The 27,748-nt window shown below is 49.0% G+C and overlaps 3 protein-coding genes across 3 annotated transcripts; 1 reads left to right on the plus strand and 2 right to left on the minus strand.

The window, feature by feature from the left end:
* The first annotated feature begins 8,870 nt into the window (after positions 1-8,870).
* On the plus strand, positions 8,871-14,118 carry LOC34623461. The gene is made up of 7 exons (XM_026337937.1): positions 8,871-9,991; positions 10,103-11,172; positions 11,437-11,820; positions 12,260-12,466; positions 12,834-13,286; positions 13,416-13,582; positions 13,855-14,118. Exons 1-7 carry the CDS (start codon positions 8,871-8,873, stop codon positions 14,116-14,118), a joined length of 3,666 nt encoding a protein of 1,221 aa, XP_026193722.1.
* A 1,641-nt stretch (positions 14,119-15,759) lies between these two features.
* On the minus strand, positions 15,760-17,782 carry LOC34623460 (trichohyalin). The gene is made up of 4 exons (XM_022736582.1): positions 17,668-17,782; positions 17,088-17,241; positions 16,872-16,997; positions 15,760-16,615 (listed from the first exon to the last, which is right to left on the minus strand). The coding sequence occupies exons 1-4, from the start codon at positions 17,780-17,782 to the stop codon at positions 15,760-15,762; spliced, it is 1,251 nt and encodes a 416-aa protein (XP_022589532.1).
* A 2,559-nt stretch (positions 17,783-20,341) lies between these two features.
* LOC34623459 (plasma membrane calcium-transporting ATPase 1) lies at positions 20,342-25,222 on the minus strand. Its single transcript, XM_026337777.1, has 3 exons — positions 21,262-25,222; positions 20,803-21,119; positions 20,342-20,692 (listed from the first exon to the last, which is right to left on the minus strand). Exons 1-3 carry the CDS (start codon positions 25,220-25,222, stop codon positions 20,342-20,344), a joined length of 4,629 nt encoding a protein of 1,542 aa, XP_026193562.1.
* Between the last annotated feature and the right edge of the window lie 2,526 nt (positions 25,223-27,748).

Raw genomic sequence — 27,748 nt, forward strand, 5'->3', positions numbered from 1 at the left:
GACTATGATAAATTTAGTCCACGTTGTATTCTGTCAACGGAATACCATGGCTCAAACGTCTGTTTGCTGCGCCCTTGCCTGAGTGAGAGCTACAGTAACTTTCCGCCGAAAATGCGAACGGGCGTGGTGGAGCAGCATCTGAAAATCACTGCCTTGTTTTATCAAGGCACAAGACACTACGCAAATTTTACTTAATATATAGGTCTGTGATATGGGGATATCTGCAACTCTTCTCTCCTGGTCTCCAACGGTGGTCCGCACCCTCCAGTCGCTGATCTCCTTTAACACTTGACACATTGGCTAGATGTGTTCTGCCCAAACCGCTACTCCCCTTTCTTGCCTTCACCCCAAAGGCTGTGCTCTGCGGAGGAGGGGGAGGCGGGAGTGGAAGACGGCCAAAGGGCATTTACACGCTCACACCGTGCACTCCTACTCTTTGCATTCAGTTGGTTACACGTGAAAACTTAGTGCGCAGCTATCACTCTTGTATTTTAGAGCTAGCTCTGCTTTACAACAAACAGGTTATAAAAGAATCAAGCAAGTCTGCTGCACTTCACCAAATAGCAATTGAAGACACGTTTCATGCTCTTGCTTAGGTGTAGCCTGGCCCGCAACAACATGGTCACGGCACAGCGACTCGGCACACACAAAATTCTGTGCTCCCTCGGGTGCTATGTCTTCCGACTTATCCTGAAAAACAATGGATATCTCTATTCTAGCGATTCTGACTCCGCTTACGCTTGCACCTTTACTGGACTGTATCCGATTCTCGCCGTAGGGAGACACTCAACTCCAGATTCACATTCAATGAAAAGTTACTGATTGTCTCTCCAAAAACAAATCCCCTTTTCCCCCTTTTTGTTCAGAAAAGTTCCTCAGAAGTGCGCTTAACTACAGATTCGATAACAACTTGATTTAATTTTCTTGAGTGCTTTCCAAAGGAACCCGCGCCTTCCCCTGCCCGCGTCACTCATAGTTGCTGATATGGGGGGCGAGGGAAAGACACAATGCGCTCAGCTGCAGAGGCTCATCACGCTGAGCATCCTGATCTAGGTGCGCATTCATTTTAGCGTTTATGCACAACAATACGTCGCTCGCAGCGAGCTAAGAGTCTTCTGCAACAAAGTAAGATATCTACAGAGATTCCAATTATTTAATTATTTACTAGCTTTAATTAATAGAGCTGATTTAGCTGAAGCCGCTTGAATGTGGCTGAGCTCTGTACGAATTACCCCCTCATTCCAGACGCATGGCCTCGTGTTCCGTACCTGTACATTGAGGCCAACAGCATAAAAGAAAGGGAAGCAGTCGCCCGGTTACTGCAAGTCCCACACAGAAACCATAATGCTGAAAGCGAAAGGAAGGAGCACACAGTCACTAGCCAACAACGAACGAGGGGGCGCGGTGACGCTCCCGGCTACGTGTCATTGGAGCACTACATGTTGGGGCCTCCTACGAGAAAGCAGAAATGAGGGAAAGTGCTCATAAGAACATACAATACAAACTATTTTAGCAGTGCTTCCGCCCTTGCAGAGTGATTTCGTTGTGTCAGCACAGCCAATGCATGCACCAGTATTCATTTTAAGCAACCAAAAAAGGTAAAGTGAGAATGTAGGGACACCACCCCTGAGAGTGCCTGCGTATATATCTGCGTGCAGAGAGCTCTCTAATAGTAACCATCGGAGACATTCGAGCGATACCCTTAGAAGACGAAACTATTTTTGAGGCAGAGCATTATCTAGGGAAGGATAATTACTAAGGAACGCAAAATCCGCCAGCAACGGCGACTAGTAGTGCGGATCAAACAAATCTCCGAATTCCCCAGTAGGCAGCGATTCCCGCACCTGCTTTTCCATAAACTACTGAGCTTGATGCTCTCCACCTCATTTCTAAAGGAATTTCCGTCCTTTGCATCCTCGGCGCTCAATAGTCCTAGAACCCAGCACATCTACGGTTCTCTGTAGGTTTTTCGCGTCCACCAGGGTCAGTTGCATGCGCAGAAAGCCCATGAAAGGCGAAAGGAGCCTCGTAGATGTTTTCTGGGAAGCCAAATTTCACTGTTCTACAGCAGCTCCAACTTTGGGGGAAATCTACATGATATGAAAGAGGATTGACTTGTAATAGAGTAACTAACGGTGCCAGCCACTGGCTGCAAACTTCTTAACCTGGTCACCTTTTGTTGCACCTCGCAAAGCCTAGCGATCCATCGAAACCAAATATTCTGCCCTGAAACACACAGTCGACCGCCGCTTTGGGTAGCTACTGGCCTCAAACAAATGGGTTCAAGCCCGGATTGGGACTCTTCACCCTACATCCGAGATGGGGAGAATAACCAGTAGACACGCGCACTAATTTCATAAGCCCACTCAGCACAAAAAGGAGAATAAAGCCAAGCAACTGGTTTTTCATGAGCATAGAGTCGCAAAACTGCAGTATAACACAATCGGTACGTTCATCTGCTTGTCCGCCTCTGGGCGCTGCGCAGCGATCACCTTATAGTCAGAGTGTAGGCGGGTCATAAAGGCACCCCAGAACGCAGATTTCGAACATGAGATCCCTATTCACGAGAGTACTTCTAAAGAGGTCCAAGATGCTTTCACACATGAACTGAGGATAATGGAGAAACTCCGAGCTGTGACAGAACTAGCGCAAGGGATGAAATTGGTGTATTTGCTGAGCCCTTCGACAACGACTTATGGGTTTTCCTGGTCTTGACTGCCGGTAAACCACGAATAAAGTCCGTCGACGAATCATTTTAAATCTTTTGAGGGACCGCATGGCTTTGTAAACCAACTTTAGGAGAAGTGCACTTCCCCAGCTGCTGACAAAGAGTACGACACCGCATATTAATCTGCCGATACCGTTAGGGCTTTTCAAATTAGTGTTGAGGATCATCATGGCTCGGAAGAGCAGTATCAAGTGCTTTGCGTAAAACGGCACTGCAGAGCAAAAGAGGAGTGTGAAAGCGGATTCCTTGCTCCGTTACGAGCAACAGCAGGTCCGCTACGAACTACAGCAGGCCATGCTTAACGTATAGCGCATAAACGCTTTTGCCATTCTGGACCTCGGCGAGAATATAAAATGCGCGATTACTACAGCAGCTGCCGTGATGCACAATAGTGATTCGCTGGGGCGTCGTGAATCCAATTCGGCGACGACATTAAAAGTGTTCTTGACAAAGTTCAGGGTAAAGGTCGTGCTGCAGTAGGCACCCAGGCCAGGGAACATTTCTGGGATTAGCAAACTGATACAACGTCTTTGAAGAACTCCTTAACATTATGATTCGTCTGGACACTGAAATTATGCCCGCATAAATAATATCAGCAGTTTTCCCACCTCAACCCACCACATGTGGTTTTCTCCCTCTCTGAATATCAATGCTCAAATGCGGTGAAGCAATAAGAATAAAAAACAATAAATTGCTAATTTAAACAGCTTGTAGCCTGCTCAGAGGGAACAGCTTCCACCGCCGTGCCATTAGCACCGGTTATTAAGAAGAATTGCTTTCCATTCCTGGTCAGTGCAGGTACGTGGGGAGTTGTAGGGCCACTTATTAGCAGCTTTGCTGCAGCATCAGCCTCCTCTGTTTAGGTCACTTGCTGCGCTCTCTCTCAAGAAAATTGATCAAAGTAGCAGCGGTCCCAGCAAATCCAGTAATCAAGCGTTGGTGATCCCATACAGGCCTACAGAGCTCTCAACATCTTTTCTTTTGCAAGTGTGTAAGGGGAATGGCCACGCCTTGTGTGCTTGAATTTTTGCCAGCTCTGGCTCAATTTCTGCAGACGGAGCATGAATTCTCAGAACGGTAACTACCACCACGGAAATGAATACTTGTATGCCTTTTCATGTCACCACATGTCTGCAGCAGACAAAGCGCACGCCATAGGTTTCATAAATGCTCTTCTACGTTTCAAACAAATATTAAGATTCAGCCCTCTCTTATATGCTGACAAAAATGTTGGTCGATTAAGGTCGCAGTTTAGTTCTGGCATCAAGAAGTCCAAAAGGGACACAGGTACAACTCGAAATGGCAAGTTCTAGTGTGGAATGCCATCGTGTGTGTGTCATCTGGGCAAATAAGGATTTGCTAAAAAGCGTCTGTGCAATCAAACGATGAGTAGACTGCTAATCATTATGGCCTGTCCAGCCAGTAGCCAATATTTTAAATCGAAAACTTATGCTTCACAGTAATCTTGTTCAGGCGTTTCAAGTTGATTGACATGAGGGGCATTCCGTCCTTCTCGGCATAGTCACCGGGCCACGCCCGAAACACCGGCAAATTTATGCACTTAAATTTTTAAAACAAACCAGTTTGCCTCTGGTTCTCCTCATGAAGTAGGAGCTTCTGATACTACGAACCATCGCTTGGGGTTGATTACGGGATTGAACACGATGCACTGGACGACTGGGAGGTGGTCAGCCTGCTAGCAGATTTTTATTACATGACACATTAGTGAACTTATTGATAAACTTGCTCATTGCTGCTCTTCCTTGGCCAAACATCCAGTCGAAATCACTGGTAAGGAATCAGTTACAGAGCAACTAAGATGAGATGCATGCTCCAAACTATCTCTTCATACTGCGCTGCTGAGCCGCCCGCATGGAGCCTCTGCCTCACCTTGTTGAAGCACTCACCCTACCCCGCTCATCATACATGAAGAGAGTTGTTGGCGAGCCCAAGCGATGCTCATTCCTAGCGCTTATTGGCAGAGAGGCTTCCGCAACTCACCGTTTTGACCGTATGCGCGCCTTTCGTTGGTTCACCCATGGTGTACCTAGGATTGTATCATGTTGGGCAGGTCCCACATAGAGGTTTAGAGCCATGCTGCTAGGCCTTGACTCGGAGTTGAAGTGAACTGCACTAGCAGCGTGCGTTTGACTACAAAAACGGCAACAGGAGGCGCAGATGTACTGCTAGTGTACTACCTTTTAGGTCCCTCGCCCAAAAGGCCCTTAACCCCTGAAGGTCTGGGCAAGATGCATGATCGTTTTTTGCATAGGCTGAAAGATGATTCCGTGTGACTAGGAGAGTCGAAGGGGGGGAAGCTTTTAGTCGAGACTCAGTTATGCTTTGGGGCAAATTTCCCCAAGGATAAGTTTAATAAGGCGGGTAAGCTTAAGCACAAGCAGAATTGAAAAATGAAGTAACACCAAAAGCATACTTTTTGGCGACGCCTGCTAAACCAATGCAGAGGCTACCACTGCGAATTCTCACCTTGAGCAGCACGCTACGGGTACTTGAGAAGAATTTGCGATTGCCAAGTATTTGTTAAGTGTTGACTCTTTAACTTTGACTGCCCTCACAAACCATCAAATGTTTTCGCAGCAACGAAGACTCGTAATATAGGTATTTAGCTTTGTTTCCAGCCGTTCAGCAGCCTTCCAAGAAAGTGTGAAATTGTAGAATCAGAGTTTCATCTCCAGGGAGGCTTCAGAGAGTATTCGCATTAGTCTGCAGCAAAATGAAAAGGTCGCCTCTTTTGAGATTATTTCATGGGCTTTATCACGTTTGAGCAAAGTTCTACTCGAATTTGGAATATCCGCAAGCGCGTACTCAGCCTGCATTGGAGACCCCCGGTACCCATCGTGCTGAGGAGCATTAGAACAGCACCGGGACTCAACAGCGCCATTCCAAGATAAGTTACTGTTGGGGGCCAGGGTGTTTGGACGGGAACATCAGGATATTAGAGAAGCTACTTGGCTCAGAGTTGCAGCGGCTGTTGGTGCTGTAGCCAAGCCCCGCACGATTGCCATTCTATCACTAGAGCCACCGCTTTAGCCTTGTAATGGTTGTCCAGATAGGAATCTGCATTTAGGGCCTCTAGTTCTACAGGTGTGAATACTTCGAGCGCTTCTTTGAGAGCGACGGAGCTCCTGGAGGAGCAGTTGTGGTGATAGTTCACGTCACTTCACATCCAGCATAGCGCAACGCTAGCAAGTCTTGCCGCATTGAACAACAGCGGGGCCCCTTAGAGGGTCGGTCCTGTGTGGCCACCGGTGCGCGGAGCCAGCGTGGGGGGTGGAGGCTTCCTTGATACTCCTTGTTTGCTCGCCAAGCAGCTTGTTTTTGCTGGGCTCAGTGTTCTTGTTCAGGGTATTTGACCAGTTGGATACGTTTTCAGTTCCGGATTATATTACTCAGCCTCACACAACTATATGCGCTGTCGGGGGATTTTTGGGGATGAGGTGCGCGTGCTCTACTTCACGCTTTTTCTCGCCGTTCACCTTAGGCTGTAGAAAGGAACCGGTTTACGCACCCTCCAACATCCGTAGGTCAGAGGTCCCACTTTGCCATTTAATGGCCAAACATAGAAAAGCTGCAATCATTTTTTTTTAAATCCTCAAGCATCCCATCGTTTATAAGAGCCTAACCATTTGGCTGTTCATCGATGAGTCGCTGCGCAATCTGCGGCACTTGACGTGAAAATTGGGATCGGCCTAATCGAAGCCACTAATGTTGCAGCTGGTTTTCTGCGCTGTGGCTTGTGCGAACCACTCTTTAATGTTTCTCAAGGTACCGAACAATAATATTTTCCCCTGTTTCAGCGCTCTTTATTATCCCACAGCTTGCTCCTGAGCGGATTTCCGCATGAATTGATGCGTGAGGGCTCATGCGAAAATTTGAACTGCGGTGCTCACTACAGACAGGCGGCCTTCTGTGCGGTAAGAGAATCACCACCGGAGTAACTCTTTTTCCAAAAGGCATAATACAAGGGGCGTTTGTTTTTCTTCAATTGGGATACAAAGCGAGGCACGCCTTTACTCAGCTGATGAAGTCTCATATTACTTGCCCATCCTTACCGCTATCATACTTTCATGGTTTCCAGATAGCCTCATCGACGCATTAGGAAGCATTTTCTCGGCTGTCGAAGCTTGCTTTTTCCAGCTGTGAGCCGCTGGGTTCGAATAAGCTCTCAGACCGGCCTTTGCTGTCCCAAGAGGTATCGCATCATCGTCAGGTATAGTTGCCAAAAAAGCATTTTTACCATACTTTTGTTAGAGAATCAAATCATCGGATTACCAAATGCCCTAATCGAAACCAGCCAAAGAATTTTTGACATCGTAGTACATCCACAGCCAACGGATTTGCGCAAGAGCATCTGGATCATATTATTCGTTGGGCCCACCTGTAACGCTCTCCTTAAGATCTTCATAGCGGTGCATGTAACTCCAGACTCTATACAACCTTGAGGGCCTTCCCAAGAAAAGCCTCCTTTTCCTGTACCCTCGACTCTCAGGGGGGAGGGGAGCTAGCGAGCTAGGGTAAGCGTTTCTGCACCCTTTAAGCACTCCAGGTATTTTAAGCTAGATGCTCATAGTATCCAGTGCGCACGCACAGAACGTTGATGCTTAATACATGAATAAAACGCAATATTCCAGTTGAGCGACATACGAATAGCCAACTTTTGAATATTTATCTCTGATGCAGAAATTAGTGCTTAGGCGCAGCTTAGCCTGATACATGGATTGCTTCTTGACCGAAGCATTTCGTTGCAATGACCACGAATCAAAGCTATTATTCGGAGGGCCTCTAGTTACCAGCATGCACTATATCAACCGGCCTGTGCTGTATTGTTCTGGACGGCAACCGAATACCGCCACACTTTGGATGCATTGACCCCTTCTGCATGAGAATGGAACCAGGAAATGCACGCGACAAAAAATGGGCTCTCCCGACTGTTAATAGCCAGTGCCTCATGGCCCTTCTACAAGCATCTCCAAATATTTGGGTCAAGGGAGGGAAAAACGCACCCTATGGCTCTGCATGCTAAAAGAATTGCCAAACACACAGCTGCGCATAACAGCTTGCAACAAGAACTTTAAGGGGTGGGGTGCAACTTTGCTCTTCTTGCGCGTTGTAGACTATAAGCATCAAAGTTGGTCATAATCACTGTTAAGACCTCGCGTAATTTGCTCGACGTCATTTAACGTTGGGCAGCATTTGTGCAACTTGGTAGAGCACAGTTCCCCCTCACTCTGACACAAGTTGCAGCCCCCTGATGTAAGCAAATAAAGTACGTCAAACAGAAATAATGACAGTTTAAGGATATGAGGAGGGTCCCATTTAAAATTAGTCAGTTTTCGTTCCATTGTTGCTGGATTGTTGCTGTGCCGCCAACACAATCGGCTCAAGCTCGCATGCCCGGAGGGGACCACCGGTGGCTTGCTCGGTTGGCCGCACTGAGGCTCACCAAATCAAGGCCCAACCACGCTTTTCTGCCATCTTTGCATTACCAATTTTAGTTTCATATTGTGGTCTTGCCGGTACAGGTACCTTTATCGCTGTGTTGCGTACGTGCAGCAGTGTCCTACTAGCGGCGAAATGTCTGCTGAGGAAGCAGAACCTGGCGGAGAGCTGAGGAACAACGTAGCCTACCCCAGTGAGCGAACAATTTAGGTGTACCGCCCCCATGAGATACCATGCCCATTTCATTTCTTTACACTGACCCGGACTGCAAGGAGAACGGGATAAAACAGCACGAGGCACTTGCAATCCGTTTGCAGGCGTCCCATGCCAAGTGACAGGTCCGTTGTGCTTCTTGCTTTACCTCCTTGGAAGTTTGATCTCTCCGGTTTCTGTATCTGTGGCCGGTTTTGTGGAGGCGTTTTGTTGGGGTTCTGCGTTGTGAACTCAAACAGCCGTGGGATGGCGCAGTACTTGCTGCACTGGAGCCTTACAGATGCAATAGACCTGAGTTGAGTGACTAAAGAAGTGACTAGTAGTGCATTCTCTTGCCCTTCAATTGAAGCACAGGAGGGCAGCCTTTAAAAATCTACCAGCTCGCCTGGACGCTCGGGTTCCTCGTACTTCTGTCTCCCACTCGGCCTACCGGAGGTACCCTGGTGCCTTTCCTGGATTCCTCGACACCATGGCGGACACAGCTGGACAGGAGCACACCCTTTCGGCCACCTCGCAGAAGAGTCATGCGGGGAGTAGCACGCTCCAGCGAATGGCATCCCAAGGGGCTGTTTCAAATGTTATGGGGCGCACAGAAAGGGCCTTGCGAATGGCTCTTGGAGGGGCACTGATCATGGCACTGACTATGTGTGACATCCCTACGATGGACTATTCTTTTAAATATATTGGCCCGTTCTTGTTCTTTGTTGTTGGCACATTGGCGCCCCCCATGCTCAGCTCCGCGGTGATTCTTCTTCTATCGGGTCTTTTTTGTATCCTCGTGGCTTGTGCAGTGGCAACCGCGCTGCTGTCTTGCTTGCTAGTGGAAAGCGGTGGACAGGCGCTTTGCGCTGTGTTCTATGCTCTCTGTGTCATTTGGTCGTCATTCCTAGCAATCAGTAAAACCAAGGAAATGACTCTTATTGGTTCGTATATAATGCTGTATGCAGTCCCTCTGGCAACATTCATCGCATATCCTTACGCTTCCGGAGGCATAAGTGTAGAGGTCACGCCGGAGAGGTATGCTGCGCTTAAAGAATTTGTTACAAGTAGCAGCATGGAAGAAATTAAGGAAGCATTCTCCCAATTCTTCTTGCTTTCTCCAGATAAAGCCGCAGCACTTCTTGACAAACTAACAAGCCAGGAACTTATCAATTCGATTCTACAGTCTTTGCCCAAAAGCCTTAAGGCCGTTCTTGCAGCTTCCGCAGGAACTGCCTCACTTGACCGAAAAACGGTTTTGACTACGCTCTTTCTACTTGCCGAGAAAGTACCAGCTGGAAAGCACGTCACATTGGAGATGAAACTGCCTAGGGACGCAGGCTCTTTTGATCTGCAAGACTGGATGTACGAAGTGCCACTGTTCGTCGACGGTGTCAGTGGACAAAGTGTTGTCATTGGTGCTCGCCCGGGAACATGGTTCATTAACGCACTATGGGTTGCCTCTGGACCCATTGGAATCCTACGAAACCTTATTATTTTTGCATTCCTAGGCTTTGCTGTCTATCTACTGGTTATGCTGGTGCCTCCAATTCGTAGGCAACGGGATGTTGCACTAAGGGAGATGTCAAGTGCCTGCAGCACCATCCGCAAGTACGTAATATGTTTTCTACATTCTCCCTTCTTATACCAGGGCTACACTATAAATGGTGCATTGAATCCATTTAATGGATGTTGGCAGTGTTTCTGTGCTCTACAACGCAGGTGCCTGTGTACAGTTCAGGAGGATCTCATGGAAGCAAGCACTTCAGCAGATGAAGGACGAGGCAGCTCCAGCAGCAGTGCTGATGGCAAAAAGGAATGCGATGCTGCGGGAAAAGGGGGCGAAGCGCCTTCGGACGTAAAAACAAGCACCTCCAGAACACGAGTTTTTGATGAGATGAATAATGCTATACTTGGCCTCCTTGAGATTGAGAAGGCCGTCTTGCTGTCCGGCATGGAGCCGTTCGTGTTGTACCCCGGCATTGGTGTGTGGACAATGAAGGAGTTGAACGAAGTTCGAAAGCGGCTAATCCAGTGTTGTATCGAGACCCAACATATGGTTCAACTTTTCTATTGCTCAAGAGGGGGGAAACACATGGGCAGCATAAGCGCTTCTCATCCCGAACTGGCGTCCATCGGGAATTCCTTATTATCCAAGTGTGTGCGCATATACGAGTTCTGCGAAGCCTTGTTAACCACATTCCCGTGTATTTTTTCTCCGTCGCGAAGCAGAAAGCATGCTGCTGAGCTGATGGATCAGATGCAGTCCTTGGAGGCAGAAATGTGTTCCCTAGCCCAGGCGGTATTTCGACCGTCAGAAGCAGACACAGAAAGGGCTCTTGTAGAGCTGGAAGATGGTGGCACCACGAAGTGTAACTTGGGCGTGAGCGAACCAGAAGCAGCTGGAAATCGCCTATGTCGCAGGGGATCTTTTGAACGAGCCATGAAGCTTCTTCCCATGGGACTATCAGTCACCGCATTTGTTCAGGCTGGCTATTCTGAACCTGTGAAGCTGAGTCACTCTATTTGTGCGTTGAGCAAGGCGCAGCAGGTTAACACGTGGTGCGGCCTTCTAATGAACCTTATTTTCCCGTTCGTGTCAGTTGTGGTTCATATTAGCCGACTAGTGATTGCGCCATTGTCGGCTCTGGCATTTTGGAGGCTACAGTGGAAAGGGCCACGCGCTTGGTGGAAGCATCCAGAGACGTGGTATGCTGTTAAGCTGGTTATTCCTCTCATATGCATATACATCCTTGGTATATACTGCAAGGAACTTCGTGATTACTCTTGGGGTAAGAATGCACACAGGGAAATGGTGAAGCAGAGGCGGGAGCCGGGGGCAGACTGGGTGAGGAGGTACCCTTCTTTGCGCAGAAGTACGAATAGTCCTCAGTCAGCAGAGCATGTCGTTTTCTTGTCGGAATAGCTGTATGTTGAGCTTTGACTTGCACAAAACATGGGAATCATGTGACGCACATGACGGGCTCATAAGGCTGTTAAGGACACCCCGTCTTCATGATGCATGAGGGGTGTTTGCTCCTCCTTTTGCTTCTCAGGAGTTGATGTTACAGATAATCCCATAATTTTGGACTTCTCAGACCAGGGTACCCCTACAAGGATGGTTCCATGGTTCTTACTAGGTTACCTCACTGTGCTGCAGACAACATATAGTGGCACCGTACATCGCGGCCTTAACCGCACGATCGGCATCCTCCTAGGTGCTTTTTGTGGGTGGGTTGGGTTAAAATGGACCGCTTCAAATGTCGCCGGCCTCATTGCCTTTTGCTCAGTAACGGTTTTTATTGATATTTTTGTTTTCGCCGACTCGAACCATCCGCTGGACGGGTTCCACAAGAAATGGGGGTATGCGGGTATCGTTTTCACATACACGCAAAGTCTCATTGTCACTTTGGCTACGGAAGACTTGGGAGGGATGACAGGTCAGTACGCACTGGAGTATACTGGCGAGCGTTTTTGTACACTGGCTACCCATATGATTGGCAAAGCTTATGCACTCAGCTGTTGTAGCTCCCTCGAACGGCATATGTGTGCCTCGAGATGCCCTTTGCTCGACTCTAGCCTTACACAGGGTCACTCGATGGGACTATTAACACTAGGGAATGGATTGGCGCTACACGATTAATCGCATCTAGCTATAGCCTCGGAGGAAGGCTGCGACAAAACAGGAATTATATGGGGGAACTCGCGCGCAACTTACGTGTTTTGATAGATCTGCAGAAACTCTAGTAGCCATCTGTTGGGCCTTCTATGCTAGATTTCTACAGGTCTCTTTTCGTTAATCAATTCTATTTAAAGCCTTAAGCTTATTGCGAATGAGGCTAGCCACGGCAAGGATGATCGTGGTCTGTTGTTCTGCAGGTGGCGGGGATTATCTGGTCGTCACACGCATCCTGAGTAATCTCATGGGGATCTTACTGGCGCTTATAATATCACATTTGCCGCCGTCAGCGAGCGCTGCCAAATGCTCATGTAATGAGTACTCCCAAATTATGCACAGCTGCACAAGGGAGGTTAGCAACTTGGTGTACTCCTTCCTCTACGTATGCGGCGCCTCAAGAGATGAGCCCTTTCCCGCTTTGCTTGCTGAAGATAAGACTAAGGGCTCTGATTCGGAGTTACGCAGGTGCTTAAAGGCAGAACTGCAGGCTTTTCTCCAGGGTCCACAGCAGCGTTACTCCATTTTGTTAGCTTACTGTTGAGCCTAGTCCTCAAGTCGGGTGGAACAGGTGGCCACGACTTTTACTTAAAGCGTTTAATGCAAGAAAGTCTTGGCGCATGCGCAGCAGTCTGTTGTACTTTGGCCCGCCGTAGAATGTAGTACCATCCGCTAGGCAAACATACTTGTGCATATTGAATATTGCGCCTGGTTGTTGGTGGAATTTGCGTGCGCATCAAATGTGCTACAGAGATTCTAAAACGCTTTCGCAAGAGTATGACGGTAGTGTTACTTCGTGCGTGTGCTGCACTGCGGTCTTTATGTACAGTGAGCACGAGAAGGTCGGCGCGGTGGCTAAGTGTCTGGAGTCTGAAGTGAATGAGATGCTGAGCTCTGCCTCACGGCTTTTGAAGGAAGGCAGACACGTTCCCCTTCTAAAGATGTGGCAGATGGATCCGAGCATTGCTAGAGTCCATGTGGCCGTCCAATCCATAGTACTTGAGTCCCAAGCTGCAGCGCAACTTGTCTCAGACATGCTCGACGACCTCATGGAAACTACACAGACTAGAGCGGTAGAACCAAAAGAGCTGGAATCCATGCAATTGGCGAGCTTACCGTCAAAAGTTGAGTCACCTGATGGTACATTTTCATATACAAGGAGCTGGAGCCTGCCCTTAATGCAGCGCGGCAATTGCTTGGCAGTTCAGCAGCTGTTTGGGGCTACCCAGGGTACGTTTTCTTCTTTTGTTTATGTACAAGTTAGGACACAGTTTGCCTGTCCTCTACGGCGAGCCTCCCTCTTTTTCTGTTTTTATAGTGAGTCATTGGCTGACTCTTTTGTTCTGCGTGGCCTTGCAGGCAAAGAATTGAAAGAAGCCCTGCGCGCCACGTGTGACTCGCTGAGGACCCTGGCTGCAGCTTGTAGTGCGCAGCTCTGCTCGGCTTACCCTTCATTTGAGGGCAAACTGATGTCCTTCCAGGGAGGTTACGCCCGGCAGAGCGACAGCCTCGGTGGCCCTGAAAATGTCAGTTGCATTCGTAGTCCCTCAGCAGTGGCGATCATGCTTTGAGAAACGTTGGGGTTGGTTAGTTTAAATAGAGAAGCGTCAACAAGAGCAGACGTATCCTTGATCATGGGATACTGCTTCAATCCATCTAGACGGCGCGGTCTCTCTTCTACTGCACCTGTACCTGTTGGCTGCGTGTTGCATTGCTAGTCAGGCATTTGACGTTATTCAAGTGAACATTGCTGCTCACCCACAGGCTGATGGATTTTTTGTGTCTGTCCAAATTGCAGGCTTATGAGAGCTGTCTGATGGCGGTGGACAACAATGCACATCAGGTGACAGTCGCGCTGGTAGCGTGTCTGGGGGAACACTGCACTGCTCACCCTGACAGCCTGGCTTCTCGGACGGCCTCAGCTTTTGTGATTATGCGATTGATGTATCATCTGCAAAGCATCAAATCAAGCCTCAATGCGGTTCATGAAGCAGCGATTAAAGGACCCCAGGGAACTAGGTGCCAACACTTTGCACTGCATCATGTGCGTACGCAGAAGTAGGCCAGTGCATTGCACACTGGTAATCGAGCATCTCACAGAGTCTCAGCATATTTCGTTGTTCGCGATGATATGCCACCTACAGGGTGCCGATTTATGATTACTGGGGCTTGCGCATCCCCGGTCGAGAGATCGGGCCGCATCACGTGCGCAGCCACAAGTTGATGTTTTATGCGTGGCCTTACATTGTCTGTGTGCCTGGGTTAAAGTACACAGGCTTACCTGTGTGGTAAGCCGTAGTAAACTGCACCACCATCGTTACTTGCCAACGGAAGGCTGCACCAGATATGATATATGCATTGATGCTTGAAGTGGACCACGGCTTTTTTCCGGGTTTTCCACAGATTCATTGACGTCTTTTCGCAGCTTCAGTGTTCACGTTCACATTACCACAGGTCGTGACCTGTATTCGCTTCTAGAGGAGCAATACACACTCCAAAAACGAGCGTGCCATCTTCTACATAATTTTAAAAGCAAAAACTTTGCATTGGCATCTCACTGTCCGAATAACTATCCACAAGCCTGACTAAGATTTGTGCAGGACTAATATCTGTCTTGTATGATCAGTGGCACAAACCGTGTCCATAGCCTTCCCCCCTTTGAAGAAGGGCCTCAACCTAGAAGTGGGCACCACGCGTATTGACATGTCTATTTCTGTCCCTCTCGAGAAGCCAATGATGTTTTGTGGTAATTCATGATGAAGCAGCAGCAAGAGGCAAGTGAATAAAGCACAGCTGACGAAAAAAACACTGCTGGGCCAGCAGGGGACGTTGAGCCCAAACAGTGCATCACACTTTGGCGTTTAGCCGAGCTTGTGGAGCAGTTTACTCGCCGTTTACCCTTGAGAACTTCGAGTGGTCTAAAAGTAGCGTTCTGGCTTCGGTGTGATGGAATGTAATAAGATTTGGCGTTGTCCGTCCTATTTTGCACGTGCCGTTATTCATACTGGGTCAAATGGATTGGGAGACATCTGAGCCCTGATCCATCACCACTAGCAAGCCCCTTTCCACAAAAACACAAAATCGTTTGGCAAATGGATATTGTGCAGCGTTTGTCTACAGCGACTGCATTAACCCTTCCGGAAGAAGTCGGGTGCCAGCGGTTTGAACGTTACTTGTTACTCGCTACCAGTTTATAGCTGATGCCCCCCAATTTCAACCCAAGAAGTAGCGGAAATCTCTTACTTCGCTCCTGAGCACAAGAATGTCACTATTACAAAATGTGGTTAGCATTTGCCTTCAAGCTGTATCTGCTCTGTTGCGTAGGCTTTCAAGAACTGGCAAAGATGCATCTGCATGAATCAAGATACAGCTATAAAATTATGGTAGATGTGCAGCTCAGTCTCGGAGCTGCAGAGTCTTGCAGTCCACCTTCTGAAATCGTTTCTTGACCGGTGCGAACTGAGCCAACAGGAAATCAACTTGCACTGAGTTACACTCTGTGCCGCGTATGGTTCATTCAGGAAGGAAAAAAGAAGCCTGCAGGAAGCAAGTCACTCCTTTTGTACAAAAAAATGTCTTCCGAGTAGTGTCAACATCCCCTCCTGGTCCCCTAGAGAAGCCGTGGGACCATTTATTGTTGGTAGCTGCTATCATAGCTCACTTAAACTCCGGAGGCAGGCCAACAGTCCAGTATCCTGCAGACTCATAGTTCGCGCTTCACGCGAGGCACCTCAGCGTCACTTCTAGCTTTCGCAGCAGTGTCGTTGTCTCTGGGTTGAGTCGACCCCATGTTTCTCTTCCTGTCTTCTTCAACGAGCTCCTTCTTGATGCCCCTTCCCTCCCCAGGTGCTCGACAAGCTTCCCTCTCATCACGTGATGCGCGCTCTATGCTGCCCCTTAACTGCTCCGCACCTTCTATGACCACTCCACTTCTTCTGCTTCTCAACCTGCAATTCTCGATCTCCTGTGTTTTCTGCTCCGTGCGGTGCGTGCCTCGATGATCCCTTGAATCGCGTCTCCTGTGATCTCGCTCTGCGTCTCTGGAATCCCTTACATGTCTCCTGCTACTCTCCAGTTGGAAGTACCCGCTCCTGTAGTAACTTTCTCTTGCCTTCCTCTCGGAATCAACAGGCCGCGAACGGTGCCTGGTTTTACGGCTACCTCTCTCTGCGGAGTACGACCGGCCACGCTTCCTTGAGCCTTCCTCCAGTTGCTCTTTGCGTGCTTCTCTTTGCCTAGACTCGCCTCCAGGCAGTCTTGTGTCTGATCCCCCTCTGGCCTCAAAAGGAGATCTCCTGAGCTTCACAGCTACACGGGAGGCATCGACGCCACACGACCTGTAAAGGCTGCGGTCAGTATAGGGGCTCCGACTGCGTCCGTAGTGCTGTCTTGTGTGTTTGCCACTTCTCTCATGCTGCCTTCGGTCCACGCTACTGCTGTTGCGTACTGGGGGGGAGGGCTCACGTGAAGAGCGCGAATCGCTGCGGCGCTCCTTCTTCAGTAACCGCAAAAGCCGAGCCTCTCGCTTCTGTTCTTTTCTTTTCAGCTTTTTCAACTTCCTGAGCATAAGAAAAATGCCAGGTCCACGTCGTACCCCCAAGCCTCTCTTCACAGCGATACATGGTCCGATGTTATACATGTACTGATTGTTGGTCCCACAGCTCTAAAATGCAGTTCGTATACCGTGCACTGTGGGGATTTTGGTTCGTGAAGTATTCAAACAACACCTCGATTTTACCCATCTCTCTATCCCAACTAGACCATGACCGCAATAATGGCACCACCTGCGTATATGCACGGGTAAAGGTTTCGTACTTTTGTTCCTTCTTCAGTTTCTTCAGAGCCTTCTCTGCCGCAGGGCCAGCCTCTGGCGCTGCAGTCGGCCTTGGTGCTTCTTCTTCAAGAGCCTCCCCCGCCAGCAAATGCCGAGGCCTCCGGCCCCTGCAAAGAAAAGTAACAGGGGTAAGGCTCGTGAAACCAAAAGCAACCGTTAGGCGTAGTGCATGACACAATGGCGTGTATAGCGCTTACAGAGCCTCCTCTAGTAGTTGCTGCTCGAACCGCTTCACCCTTTGCAACTCATCTTCTGCTGCGTCCGTCTGGCCGGCGGGCTCCTTCTTCTTTGTCCACCAGTCAAACTTTTCAAACTTCCCCCTGGTGCAAATCCCCACCTTGGCGCTCGCACCTGCAGAAGCGCCGCAGCAGTTCAGGCGTGGGAATGGCCAGAGCAATTAGCAGCAAGCTACCTTGCCTAATTAGAGAATGCAAACGCATACTTTAGTAGGCAAAACGTTACCTCATAGACCGATTTCACGACTGGGAGCACCAGGAATGCTGCTTTGTGTACAAAATGCAGCCACAGCGATGCATTATCGTTCAAATGCGTCCAATTCAACAAGCCACGGCATAATCGCTCTTGATTATGAGGTGCCTATGATACGCTGCCCTTCAATACATCCAAGCAGACGTTTAGGTACAGCAGCTAGAGCTAGCCAAGTGCATCTATACTTTCTGGAGGGAGCAATATCGGTGCCCCCGCGCATGCGGTATGTTTCCGAAAAGTCCGCTGTAGCCGAGAACTTTCTGGGGGTGCCAAGTGTAAGTCTCTTACCGAGGTAATAGTCTCGCTCTGCATTTGACTGGGACTTTAAGGATTCCCAGTTGAAGTCCTCCCAGCCACCACGCACTCCCTCGCGCGGGGGGCTCTGCTTGATATATACCGCCATATTTCAAAGCTTGGTACCTTTGTTCAGCAATCGTATAAGAAGCAATCATACAGAGGGCGAAAATACCAGCAAAAAACAATCATACCTCCGGCAGTGCCAGGGCATCATCAACGAATAACCTAATAGGCAGAGGTCAGCGATGTCGATATCAAGGCTGTTATACAGCCTAGTGCTCCTTATAGGATGTAAAGAATTTCAAAAGGCAATTTCTCCATCACTGAAGGAGATCATCAGCATGCAGTTATGCATGCAGCCAGAGTACGGGTACCACAGCGAATGAACTCGAGTGCCAGAAATACTTTCTATTTTCTAGAAAATACATCATAGCATGTTCTAAAACTTTGAAAGTGATCTATTGTTCCCGGTGTTAATAGGAGTTGCATGGAGACAAACCAATGTGCCCACTTGGTGTAGGTCATTTTGTGACATCAGTCGAAAGCTACTGAAATCATACTGAGCTTTCATTTTAGAAATGTGTCTCTACCATACAACTTTTCCAGCTTAAAAGTCTTAAATGGGTCATCAAGGTAACCAAGCTAATTGCTGTATACGATGTACGCTCAATCGTTTCGCGGCAATGAGAGATTATATGGACTCGCTTAAAACAGCCCTTTGTAGGACGCGGACTATGAATTTGTACTGTGACATCTCCCAATCATATTTACACCGAAGTAAGCTGCTATCTTTGCCTTGTTTGCTTACTTCGGTCAACCATCGGCTTGTTATAAGCCACACATGATTTTAGAACAGGTTGATGTGTTAAGCTAGGCAAAATTCAGTCGTCCTTTTGCACATATGCGAATGAAATCACTTCAAACCTGCTTGTTTGCTCTTTAAGTGCATTCTAGAGCCAAATAAAGTGGCCACTCGTCGTTCGAGTGCTACAGTAACATGCATTTTTTCGTTATTGGCATGCTTTATCTAGCCTCTCCATTACAGCAGCACACGTGGAGGTAGGATGCCAGCATGAAGAAAGGGACCTGGAAATAGGATGTCTTTGCGTCTGCATGGCTGTCATCACAAGACTGAACAAAGCAATGGCAGGTAACTACGGACGCGTTCTGCCGGCGGCAGCTTTTCGTACATCTCTGGAGCTCTGAGCAGACTTGGACACCTGGCTGGCATGGATACTGCAGAGCATATGCTTATGGATTGAAAGCATGCTGTTTCTTTCGTAGACTTGATGCAGCTACAAGGCTGAGGAAAAAGTTTAGTGGGCAACGCTGCACTGTGGTACTTTCCAGCACACTACCTGTATTTCATGACAATTATCAAAAAACGGGTTTTTAATTTTGCTGTTCCTTGACCCTATTTATTCCATAATGGTGTTCTCATTACCATAAGAATCAATGTTGTGTGCCTGCGCACTAGTGGGTGTGTACAGCTAGCTGTGAGTGCGCTCGGCGTGCTGGGAGGGTGCAGCCATGTGCACCCCAGATTTCCCTCCCCCTCGTTCCTAAATCCTGAGAGGTTACGGGGTAAAGAGATAGGCTCTTTTAAAGCACAGTGAATAAACTCGTATTATGCTTTGTATTAGGTTCGGGGATTTGTGTGATGTCTCCTACTAGAGAACCCAAGTGGAGCCTTTGGGATCGAGTTCACACACGCTCAGCTCACCTGTCTGGTGGCGATGGTAAATTCGTCACACCTCGTAATGCCCATAAAGCTGGTAATTTAACAAGAACAGTTTAAGTATACTTTCCTGACGTTTATGACGAGCCTGCAGTAACAGTGACCCACCTACTGTGTGGCATTGTTTCCATTGAGGCAGTCACTTTTGAGTTGACGCAGTCTTATGGGCTTTCAGAAACTTTAGATTCTACCAAGAATCCTACTCAGAGTGGACTGCCATGCGGGGACCATTAAGGGGTGTGTCATCATCAGAAGGCTAGAAGACCCTCAGAGGCATGCCTTTAGTTACCAACCCCTAAAGATTCTGTAACACGCCTTTCTATATTATTTGTGACTACCAAACAACTGGATATCCTTGCGAAATCATTCTTTAGAGAATGGAATGTATCGTTATTAGAATTTAACTGACACAATGAAGTAGGAACATATGGGGAAGCTCAGCACTAAGCTCAAGGCCGAACAATGCACCGCCACCAGTTCCTCCAAAGGCACGAAATATTTGCCTGTATGCATTCAAAATTCGGATTTCCTTGTTCACCTGCTACACGAATCTTTGGAAGGCACCAATATTGAAACAGAACCAGTCATGGCCCGGTCGGCAGATCACTCCACCCACATTTCGCACGGGAAGCTGAAACAGTGCATAAGCTTCCTGTACTTTCCCTGCATGCTATTCCCAGACTTACACTAGTGATTTTGAAACCAAGTAAAGATCTGGAAATGTTGCATGGCGGCATGGCTACAGGGTTTTGGTCCAGCCGAGGTAGTCCGTGCATATAGCAGCCTCAACCCGAACCTTATATAGTCCAGCCGGCTGTAAGCAGATGAGCACACGATATCGTGTGTTAAAGTATCCAGGCTCACCTTTTATGCCTTTGACAACTGCACGCTTAGCACAGATCGCTCATCACTATGCAATAGACCCTCTCAGGCAGATGCCTGAACCGGGAGAAATCCATCAGTTACTGCGGTAGCGCTCGCCGCATGATGTGAGCGCCCTCTGCGGGCTTTCATACGGCTAATCGTCAACTCTTTCGCCCTTCGCGCATACTTTTTAGCAACTGCCAGCGTGCTGATCATGCAGCGATCGTTCATCCGAGATGGCGATCGGCCACGAAGACCTAATGCGAGTGGAGCGCTCCCTGAAATTCCTTCCTCCCTCATTCCAAACTCTGGAAAGACGCGAGTAATTTGTGGGAAGCATTGAGGTATTCGGGAAAATAAGAGTCCGACGAATCCGATCATGATGCTCAAAAGCCATTGCTGGTAGGTGAGACCCTGAGAAAAAGAATACATCGTCTCCACACTCAACAAAAAGTGGGCAAGGGCCAACACGTGTAGATAAGCACAGCATGCATTATTCAGGGAATTGCATTGGGGTGGCTGACCTCGAAGTGGCAACCGATCATTGAGCCTCCGTATTCAACCATCAAAATCTGTGAGAAGAGAATGAACAACCAAATAGAGAATCCCATTGGATTGCCTGTCATCTTGACAAAAAGTCGCGGTAATGACACTTTCTGTGTGAAATCCTCTTCCACATCCCTTGCGTTGACCATGTTGAACAACTGCATGAGTACGAAGGTATTGAAAACAAATGTCAGGTGACGCGATGGTCCAAATACGCCGACCCAGCGATCCTCGTAGTCCTCTTCAGTAGAAAAAAGCTTGTATTTCCTGCCGGAACGCATCAAGGTTCCCTGACCTGTACACGCACATTGGCACAGAAGGATATGAAGGAGCGCTTTCCTGGCTCATCACATTTACGCCGTTTGATATGCTCATTTAATTCCTTCATCGAACCTGCTATCTGGATTCCATGGGATCTGTTGGGTAGCTGGACATACCTGTCAGCGGATCGCAGTCTGAAAATTCGCAGAAGTCATTTTGTGACCGATCTGCTGGCAGGAGGTACCCCCACTGGCTTTCAGGAAGAAAGGAATCCCCAAAAAATATCAGTGCGATCATGATGACCAGCTGATACAGTGCAGAAGTGGTAATCGTAAGCGCCATTGACCTCGAGATGAGAGACTGGTGCCGGTGATGGGGCTTCTCCTTCAACAGGTCGGGCGTAGGCAGCTCCGTCGCAAGCGCTAGCGACGCAAAACTGTCCATGATAAGGTTCACCCAAAGCATCTGCACAGCCGTCAGCGGCGAGTCGCGCAAAATGGCCGCGCACAGTATGGTCGTAATCACAGCCACGACGTTGACTGTGAGCTGGAACTGCAGAAAACGCCGGATGTTGCTGTAGACATTTCTCCCCCACTTTACCGCTTGAACTATGCACTGAAAATTATCATCCAGCATTACAATGTCTGCGGCTTGTTTTGCCACCTCCTTGCCAGTAATTCCCATGGCGAGGCCCACGTCTGCTTTTTTTAGTGCAGGCGCGTCATTCGTTCCGTCGCCCGTAACGGCAACCACCTGGCCAAGCTGCTTCAGTGCGGTAACCAGAACGTACTTGTCCGACGGTTGGGATCTTGCGAGGACTTGAAGTCGCCCCCAGATCCTCTCAAATGCCTCTATATCCGCTATAACGTCAACACGAAGATTTTTCCCTTCTAGCTCCGCTGTCTTTGCATCAGTTGCGCAGCCGCACATGGCCGTTCTGCAAGTCTGGCAGATCACGCCTCCCACCAGTTTCGTGAAGTCCGGCCCAAGCATTGCCAGGTCTCCTCTCTCTTCGCTAAAAATATTGCACTTTTTTGCGATGGCTTTCGCCGTTATGATATTGTCACCTGTCACCATTCGAACGTTAATCCCCGCCTGGTGGCAGCGCATTACGGCTTCGGGCACTTCGTCTCTCACAGGATCTTGTATTCCAAAAATGCCAAGGCAAATCAGGTTCTGCTCGGCTTTCAAAAACATTTGGTTTGGTGCAGGTTGTTTGTCCCTCCACTCAGGCAACTCATCCATATTGAAATCTCTGTACGCTATGCAAATTGTTCGCAGTGCGTCACGTGCCATCCCGTCAATGACTCGCTTCTCGATTTCCGACTTTTGATCTGCTCGAAGCTGCTGAACATCTCCGCTGGTACTCACTAAAAAACTGCATAGCTGGAGCACCCTTTCAGCCGCGCCTTTGACATAGACTCGCACATAAGGCTCGTCCAGTCCATTCTGGTACACGATTGTGGTCATGATTTTGCGATCACTAGAAAACTCTTCTCTGTGGACGATGAGGGAGTCTGACCCTTTTGTTGCCCGAATTTCTGCGTAATCTGCCCCGCAGATGAAATCGTTGTACTCCAGGAGGGCGCATTCAGTTGCAGATCCCACGTACTTCACGGTGTACCGGGTGGTGGGCTGACCATCACTAAGCGCCATCATCTCCATCTTTTCAAGGAAAGCTGTCGAGTTTAGGGAAATGCTTTCGGTAATCAAGCGCCACCTTTCTGTTCGCTCATTGAACCCCGGTGCGCCGTTGGCGTCTGGGCTGGCGAAAGAGGCTGAAGGGACTTGAACTACCTCCGTTCCATTCCAAAACGCAACGGCACTCATCTGGTTCCTCGTGAGCGTGCCAGTCTTATCCGAGCATACTTCGTTGGCAGATCCCATGGTCTCGCATGCCCCAAGACGGCGGACGTAGTTTTGATCGGCCAGCATTTGCCCTATTGAGTAGGCCAGAGAGATCGTGACGGCTAGCGGCAGGCCCTCGGGCACCGCCACGACGAGGACAGTGATGGCCGTTACGAAAAAGTGAACGTGGCTACCAACGATTGACGCCAAAAGAGGCCGCTGGTCTGACTCAGTGAGAGCATATATCACCCAGTATTCCAAGACAAGAACGCAAAAGGCAACGATAGAACAAAGGAGCCCGAAATTGCCGATGTCACCCGCTAGGGCATTCAGCTTGAGCTGTAAAGGAGTCGCCTCCGTATCGAATGAAAGTTTTTGAAAAAGCTGACCAGACTGCGAGTGCGGGCCAATAGCAACAACAATGGCAGTACCGCTTCCGCTGTTGACTGTTGTTCCTGAAAGCACTACAGGCGAGGAGACAAAGTGGTGCTGCATTGACCTAGGACTCCTGCTGTCACCTTCCTCAAGCTGTGCAACGCAGTCTTCGTACGTGTCTTTCTTGATCATTTCCGACTCGCCAGTCAGGGAGGACTCGTCGATGCGCAGTCCACGACACGACAGCACCACGCAGTCCGCCGGAAGCTCGTCCCCTGCTTCAAACTGAAGCAAATCTCCCAACACGAGATCAAAAACGGAAACTTGAGTTGGGCATCCGTCCCGTATGACCGTACAGTTCTTGTTATCCTTCACTGCAGACAGCTGGCGGAACTGCTGCTCCTTGAGCCAGTCATTTCCAGCAGTCACCACCACAACGACCAGAACGGCCACCCAGATGGCTGCGCCTTCCATCCATTCTACTTGTGGGTTCTCGCCAAATAGCTGGGACAAGACAATCGATACAAAACCGCACACCATGAGAATCTGCAAGGTACTGTCTGACGCGGCATCGAGGCAAAGAGACAGGAAAGAAGCAGAAGCACGACGCGGGAGCCTGTTGACCCCGAATAGCTTTTGACGCCGCCTAATGTCCTGTTGGTCGGACAGCCCCAAATAGCGTGGCACACGAAGCAAGTGAACAATGCCTTCTCCGCCCCCCATCTGCTGAAGCATCGTGATATCTTCACATTGTGTTCGCGTTACATATGCCCTCACGAGACCGGTCAGCTGGTCCCTTATCTCTTCTGCTTGTTCAGGAGAAATGTGCTCCAAGAGGCCTTCTTCTACAAGAGCAAGAGACTCTTCTATAGACGAATCCCTTTTGCTGAGGCGGCGAGAATAGTACGTGCGAGTGAGTTGGGACTCGAGGGCTCGCCGTTCCTCATAGCTATCGACTGCGCAGCAAAGCCTCCCCATGAGCAAGAGAGCCATACCGGTCGAAAGCGAGATCCCTGCAGGCCCCCAAAGCTCAGTAGAGCACATGAAAATTGCAATAGCCGAAGCAAGTTCGCTGATGCGCCACACATGCTGGCCATACATCCTCATGAGCTTGTTGGATACCAGGCTTTTGAAAAACGGAAGGGCCCCGGCGGTTGTCCAGCAGCCCAAAACGAGCCATTCATGTGAATTAAAGGCTGCCAGCTTGGAAAAAGAGAGCACATTGATCTGCTCGTTGAAGAGCCAAATGAATAGTGGGAACGCCACGGCCCCGGTGATGCCGCAGGCGGCTGTCAGGGAGCCTTCGTCAGGCCCGCTAACATGCACTGCCCAGGGCAAGTAAGCACCGCGGTATATAGCAGAGGTCATGGCGAGCAGCATGCAATAGTAGAAGTCTACGTAGGCCGCTGAAAACAGGCAAGAGACCCCTAAAAGGCATACCGCCCCCCACCTGAGCGAAGTGTACTGTGTTTGGCATCCTGCGGACCGGAAAACGTGGTGGCAGGCAACTAAGAGCCCAGAGGCAACAGGGATTGCAGCGGGGTGTCGAGCCACACCTATGACACTGTTGGATACTGCGTGAAAGGCACAGTAAGCCAACGAATACGGGAGCAGCTGGACAAACCACTTGAAACCACCGAGTTTGACTGCAGGGAAGCAGGCAGTGCGGGGAAAAGAAGCGCCGAAATCCCCCAATATGTATGCACTAGCAAGTACCTGCACGAGCTGCCACCAGGTGAGGAACAGCGGAGAGGGGAAGTAGTTAAGGATGCAATAAGACACAAGCACCTGCGACACTGTCAGTGCCACGGAACACGTGAGTAAAGCCAGCTCGCTTGCCGACCAGGTGAGCTCTGAAAATACACCGCGCAAACCTTCAAGGAAGCCGCCCAGCGGGCCCGCAGATTCAGTCATTGTGTTGCATGCTGATTACTGCATAACGCCTTTAAGCTGAGGAGAGGGGTCAGGCCCGTGATGTGCCAACCCGAAGGGGCCGCAACCCAAAAACAGAGCTTCGCACGCCTTATCCACGGGACGAAAGCGGGCTTTCTTTTTGCAGAGTCATCAGCAGCTTAACGGAGATTGCCGCAATGCGTAGACGGTGCCAGGAAGCGGGAGTAATACAGCAAAGGCTAAGCTACAGTGAAGGGAAAGATCAAGGGGAAAAGAGAGGCCAAAAGAAGAGCCCAAGAGCCGATGTGCTTCTACTAAATTGTTTTCTAATAGATGCCGCCCTCGGCTGCCGGCAGGAAGGAAGAATGCCCCTACCGCACTGTCGGCAACGGTAGTTCCGCGGGCGTGGGACCTCACACTTACAAGCTCGCCGCGAAGGGAACCCGGGTTAGTTGATTTTCCTACGAAATCTAAAGGCAACTGTACGTAGCCAAATAAAAGGATCCGCAGCCTCTCAGACCTTTGCTACAGCCGCCGCTGTCACAGGGTGAGGCGATGAGTCTATGACTGACTTATGAAACGAGGGCCCTTCCCGTCAGGCTCCTCTTTCGTGGGACCTCTGTATACACTTCGCCAAACACACAGGTTTGTCCTTATTTCAAAAGAAAAAGAAGAAGGACGGAAGTCATGAAGGCTACGTAGGAATTATGAACATATGCACTGTCTGGGCAACGGACCGTTGGGGCCTCCAGCGCCAATGCATTTATATCTAGTTTCCACCAGTGGGGCCTTGACGTTCCGCACATATAACCTTTTAACATTTTAAGTACAATCTGCTGTAATACGTCTGGATAAGGCTATGGGTGGGATTTCTGACCAGTCCTTACGGGTGTAGTGCCTTATGTAGCCGGTGGACCGGGACTGACTGCACGCGTAGCAACCCAGAATAAGATATTGTAGCTATCTCCCTGGCACAAATCGAGGGCGATTTGCGATTAAATCCTTTTACTCGCCTGACAAAAACGTTACGGTAGTGAAAACAGTGCCAGCCTTGCAGCGACGAGAAGTGAAGTTGTGAATGGCGCGCCATCCTACGGATTTACTCCTACAGCAAATTCTCGTATATGCTGTTCGATAAAGTTCCGGCGGCGAGGGCTACATATTTTTATATATTGTATGCCCTTTGCACATTTGGGCTCGCTTTGTGCCATAATCACGAGTGGTGTGTACCTGCGCGCTAACATCGTGGGTGTAAGGTTCTTCAGTGTAAAGTTCTTCCTTGCGTGTCGTGCTCATCTTATGGCTTCAATCACATCTTCACACCTAAATCGTATCAGGCATAGACAATGCAATCGATAGCCGCTTCAAAAAAGCTCCTGTCTCTCCTTGTCTTCCCTTTGCGCGTTTCCGGCCTGATGGAGGAGAGAACAGCTGGGATGCGCGTTACTGCGTCCTGAGCTCTCCAAGCGTTCGCACCTAGCTCCACATGGCAAATCAGCTCACAGAAACACCTTCTCTGTTCTTAACTTATATATATAGCCCCACTCTACAGCCAGTAGCAAGCTCAAGCTGCCAGTCTATAACGTCCCAACGCCAGCTCAATACAAGCTTCGTGGAAATTCACTAATTGCCATCCGTAAGAGCTTACTTCTTCCCTTATCCACGCCCCTCAGAGTTCGCAGCTTGAGGGGGGAGGGGCAGCTAGGATGCTCTCAGCTGCACCCTCTAGGGCCCCCGAACACAAGCAACTGTTTTGCACATACATCTAGTGCGCACTCGCACAACATTCACGCTTCTTGTTTCGAGGTAGCATAACTGTGCAAAAAGCGGATGTATAAACACTCAAACCAAACAAACAACTCTCTAATAATTCTGGGTTTGAACTAAAAAGTCAAGTACAGAGTGCTTAAATGCAACTTGGTCCAAAACGTCTTCCCATTGCTCTTTCATTTCAAGACATGCACCCATATAATCCATACCTGTACGCCAAGACCATCTGCGTACAGTAAAGCGAAAGCGTATCCACTGTCTTACCACTGTTCATTGGGGAAAGCGAAAATAGTGTAATTTAGGGCAGTGAACTTATGCATCAACCGCTGAAGTGTTATCAAAGGGAATAAAGATCTACTCACTAGGCAACAACGAAAGGGGGATCAAACCAACATCACCGCGGAGGTGAGTTGGCTTGCCGTTGGCGATGCACTGAAATGTGTGTGTTTGTCTCAAGGAACACAAAAGGGAACCAAATCGCGTACAGATTAAAGCTACACACTCTTTCCGCAGTGCCCCGACGTTTTCCCCACCTATTTCTGTGTTGCTTGCCCAAGCCACCGGATGATGCAGCGTAGTCCATTTCAAAACTAAAGGACATGGCATTCCAGAGAGTGCTTGCAAAAATTCACATTTTGATGGAGAATACATATGATACTATCCATTTGCACCTGTATTAGGGTTGTTCACAATACCACATTATGGCCCATATGTAGACAGGTCAGAACAGGCTTGCCAAAAGGCACTGTTAAACTTCAGCCCCCTATCCGCAATGAT

The sequence above is a fragment of the Cyclospora cayetanensis genome, unplaced genomic scaffold (assembly GCF_002999335.1).
Source record: "Cyclospora cayetanensis isolate NF1_C8 unplaced genomic scaffold, CcayRef3 CcayRef3_contig_100, whole genome shotgun sequence".
Lineage (NCBI taxonomy): Eukaryota > Apicomplexa > Conoidasida > Eucoccidiorida > Eimeriidae > Cyclospora > Cyclospora cayetanensis.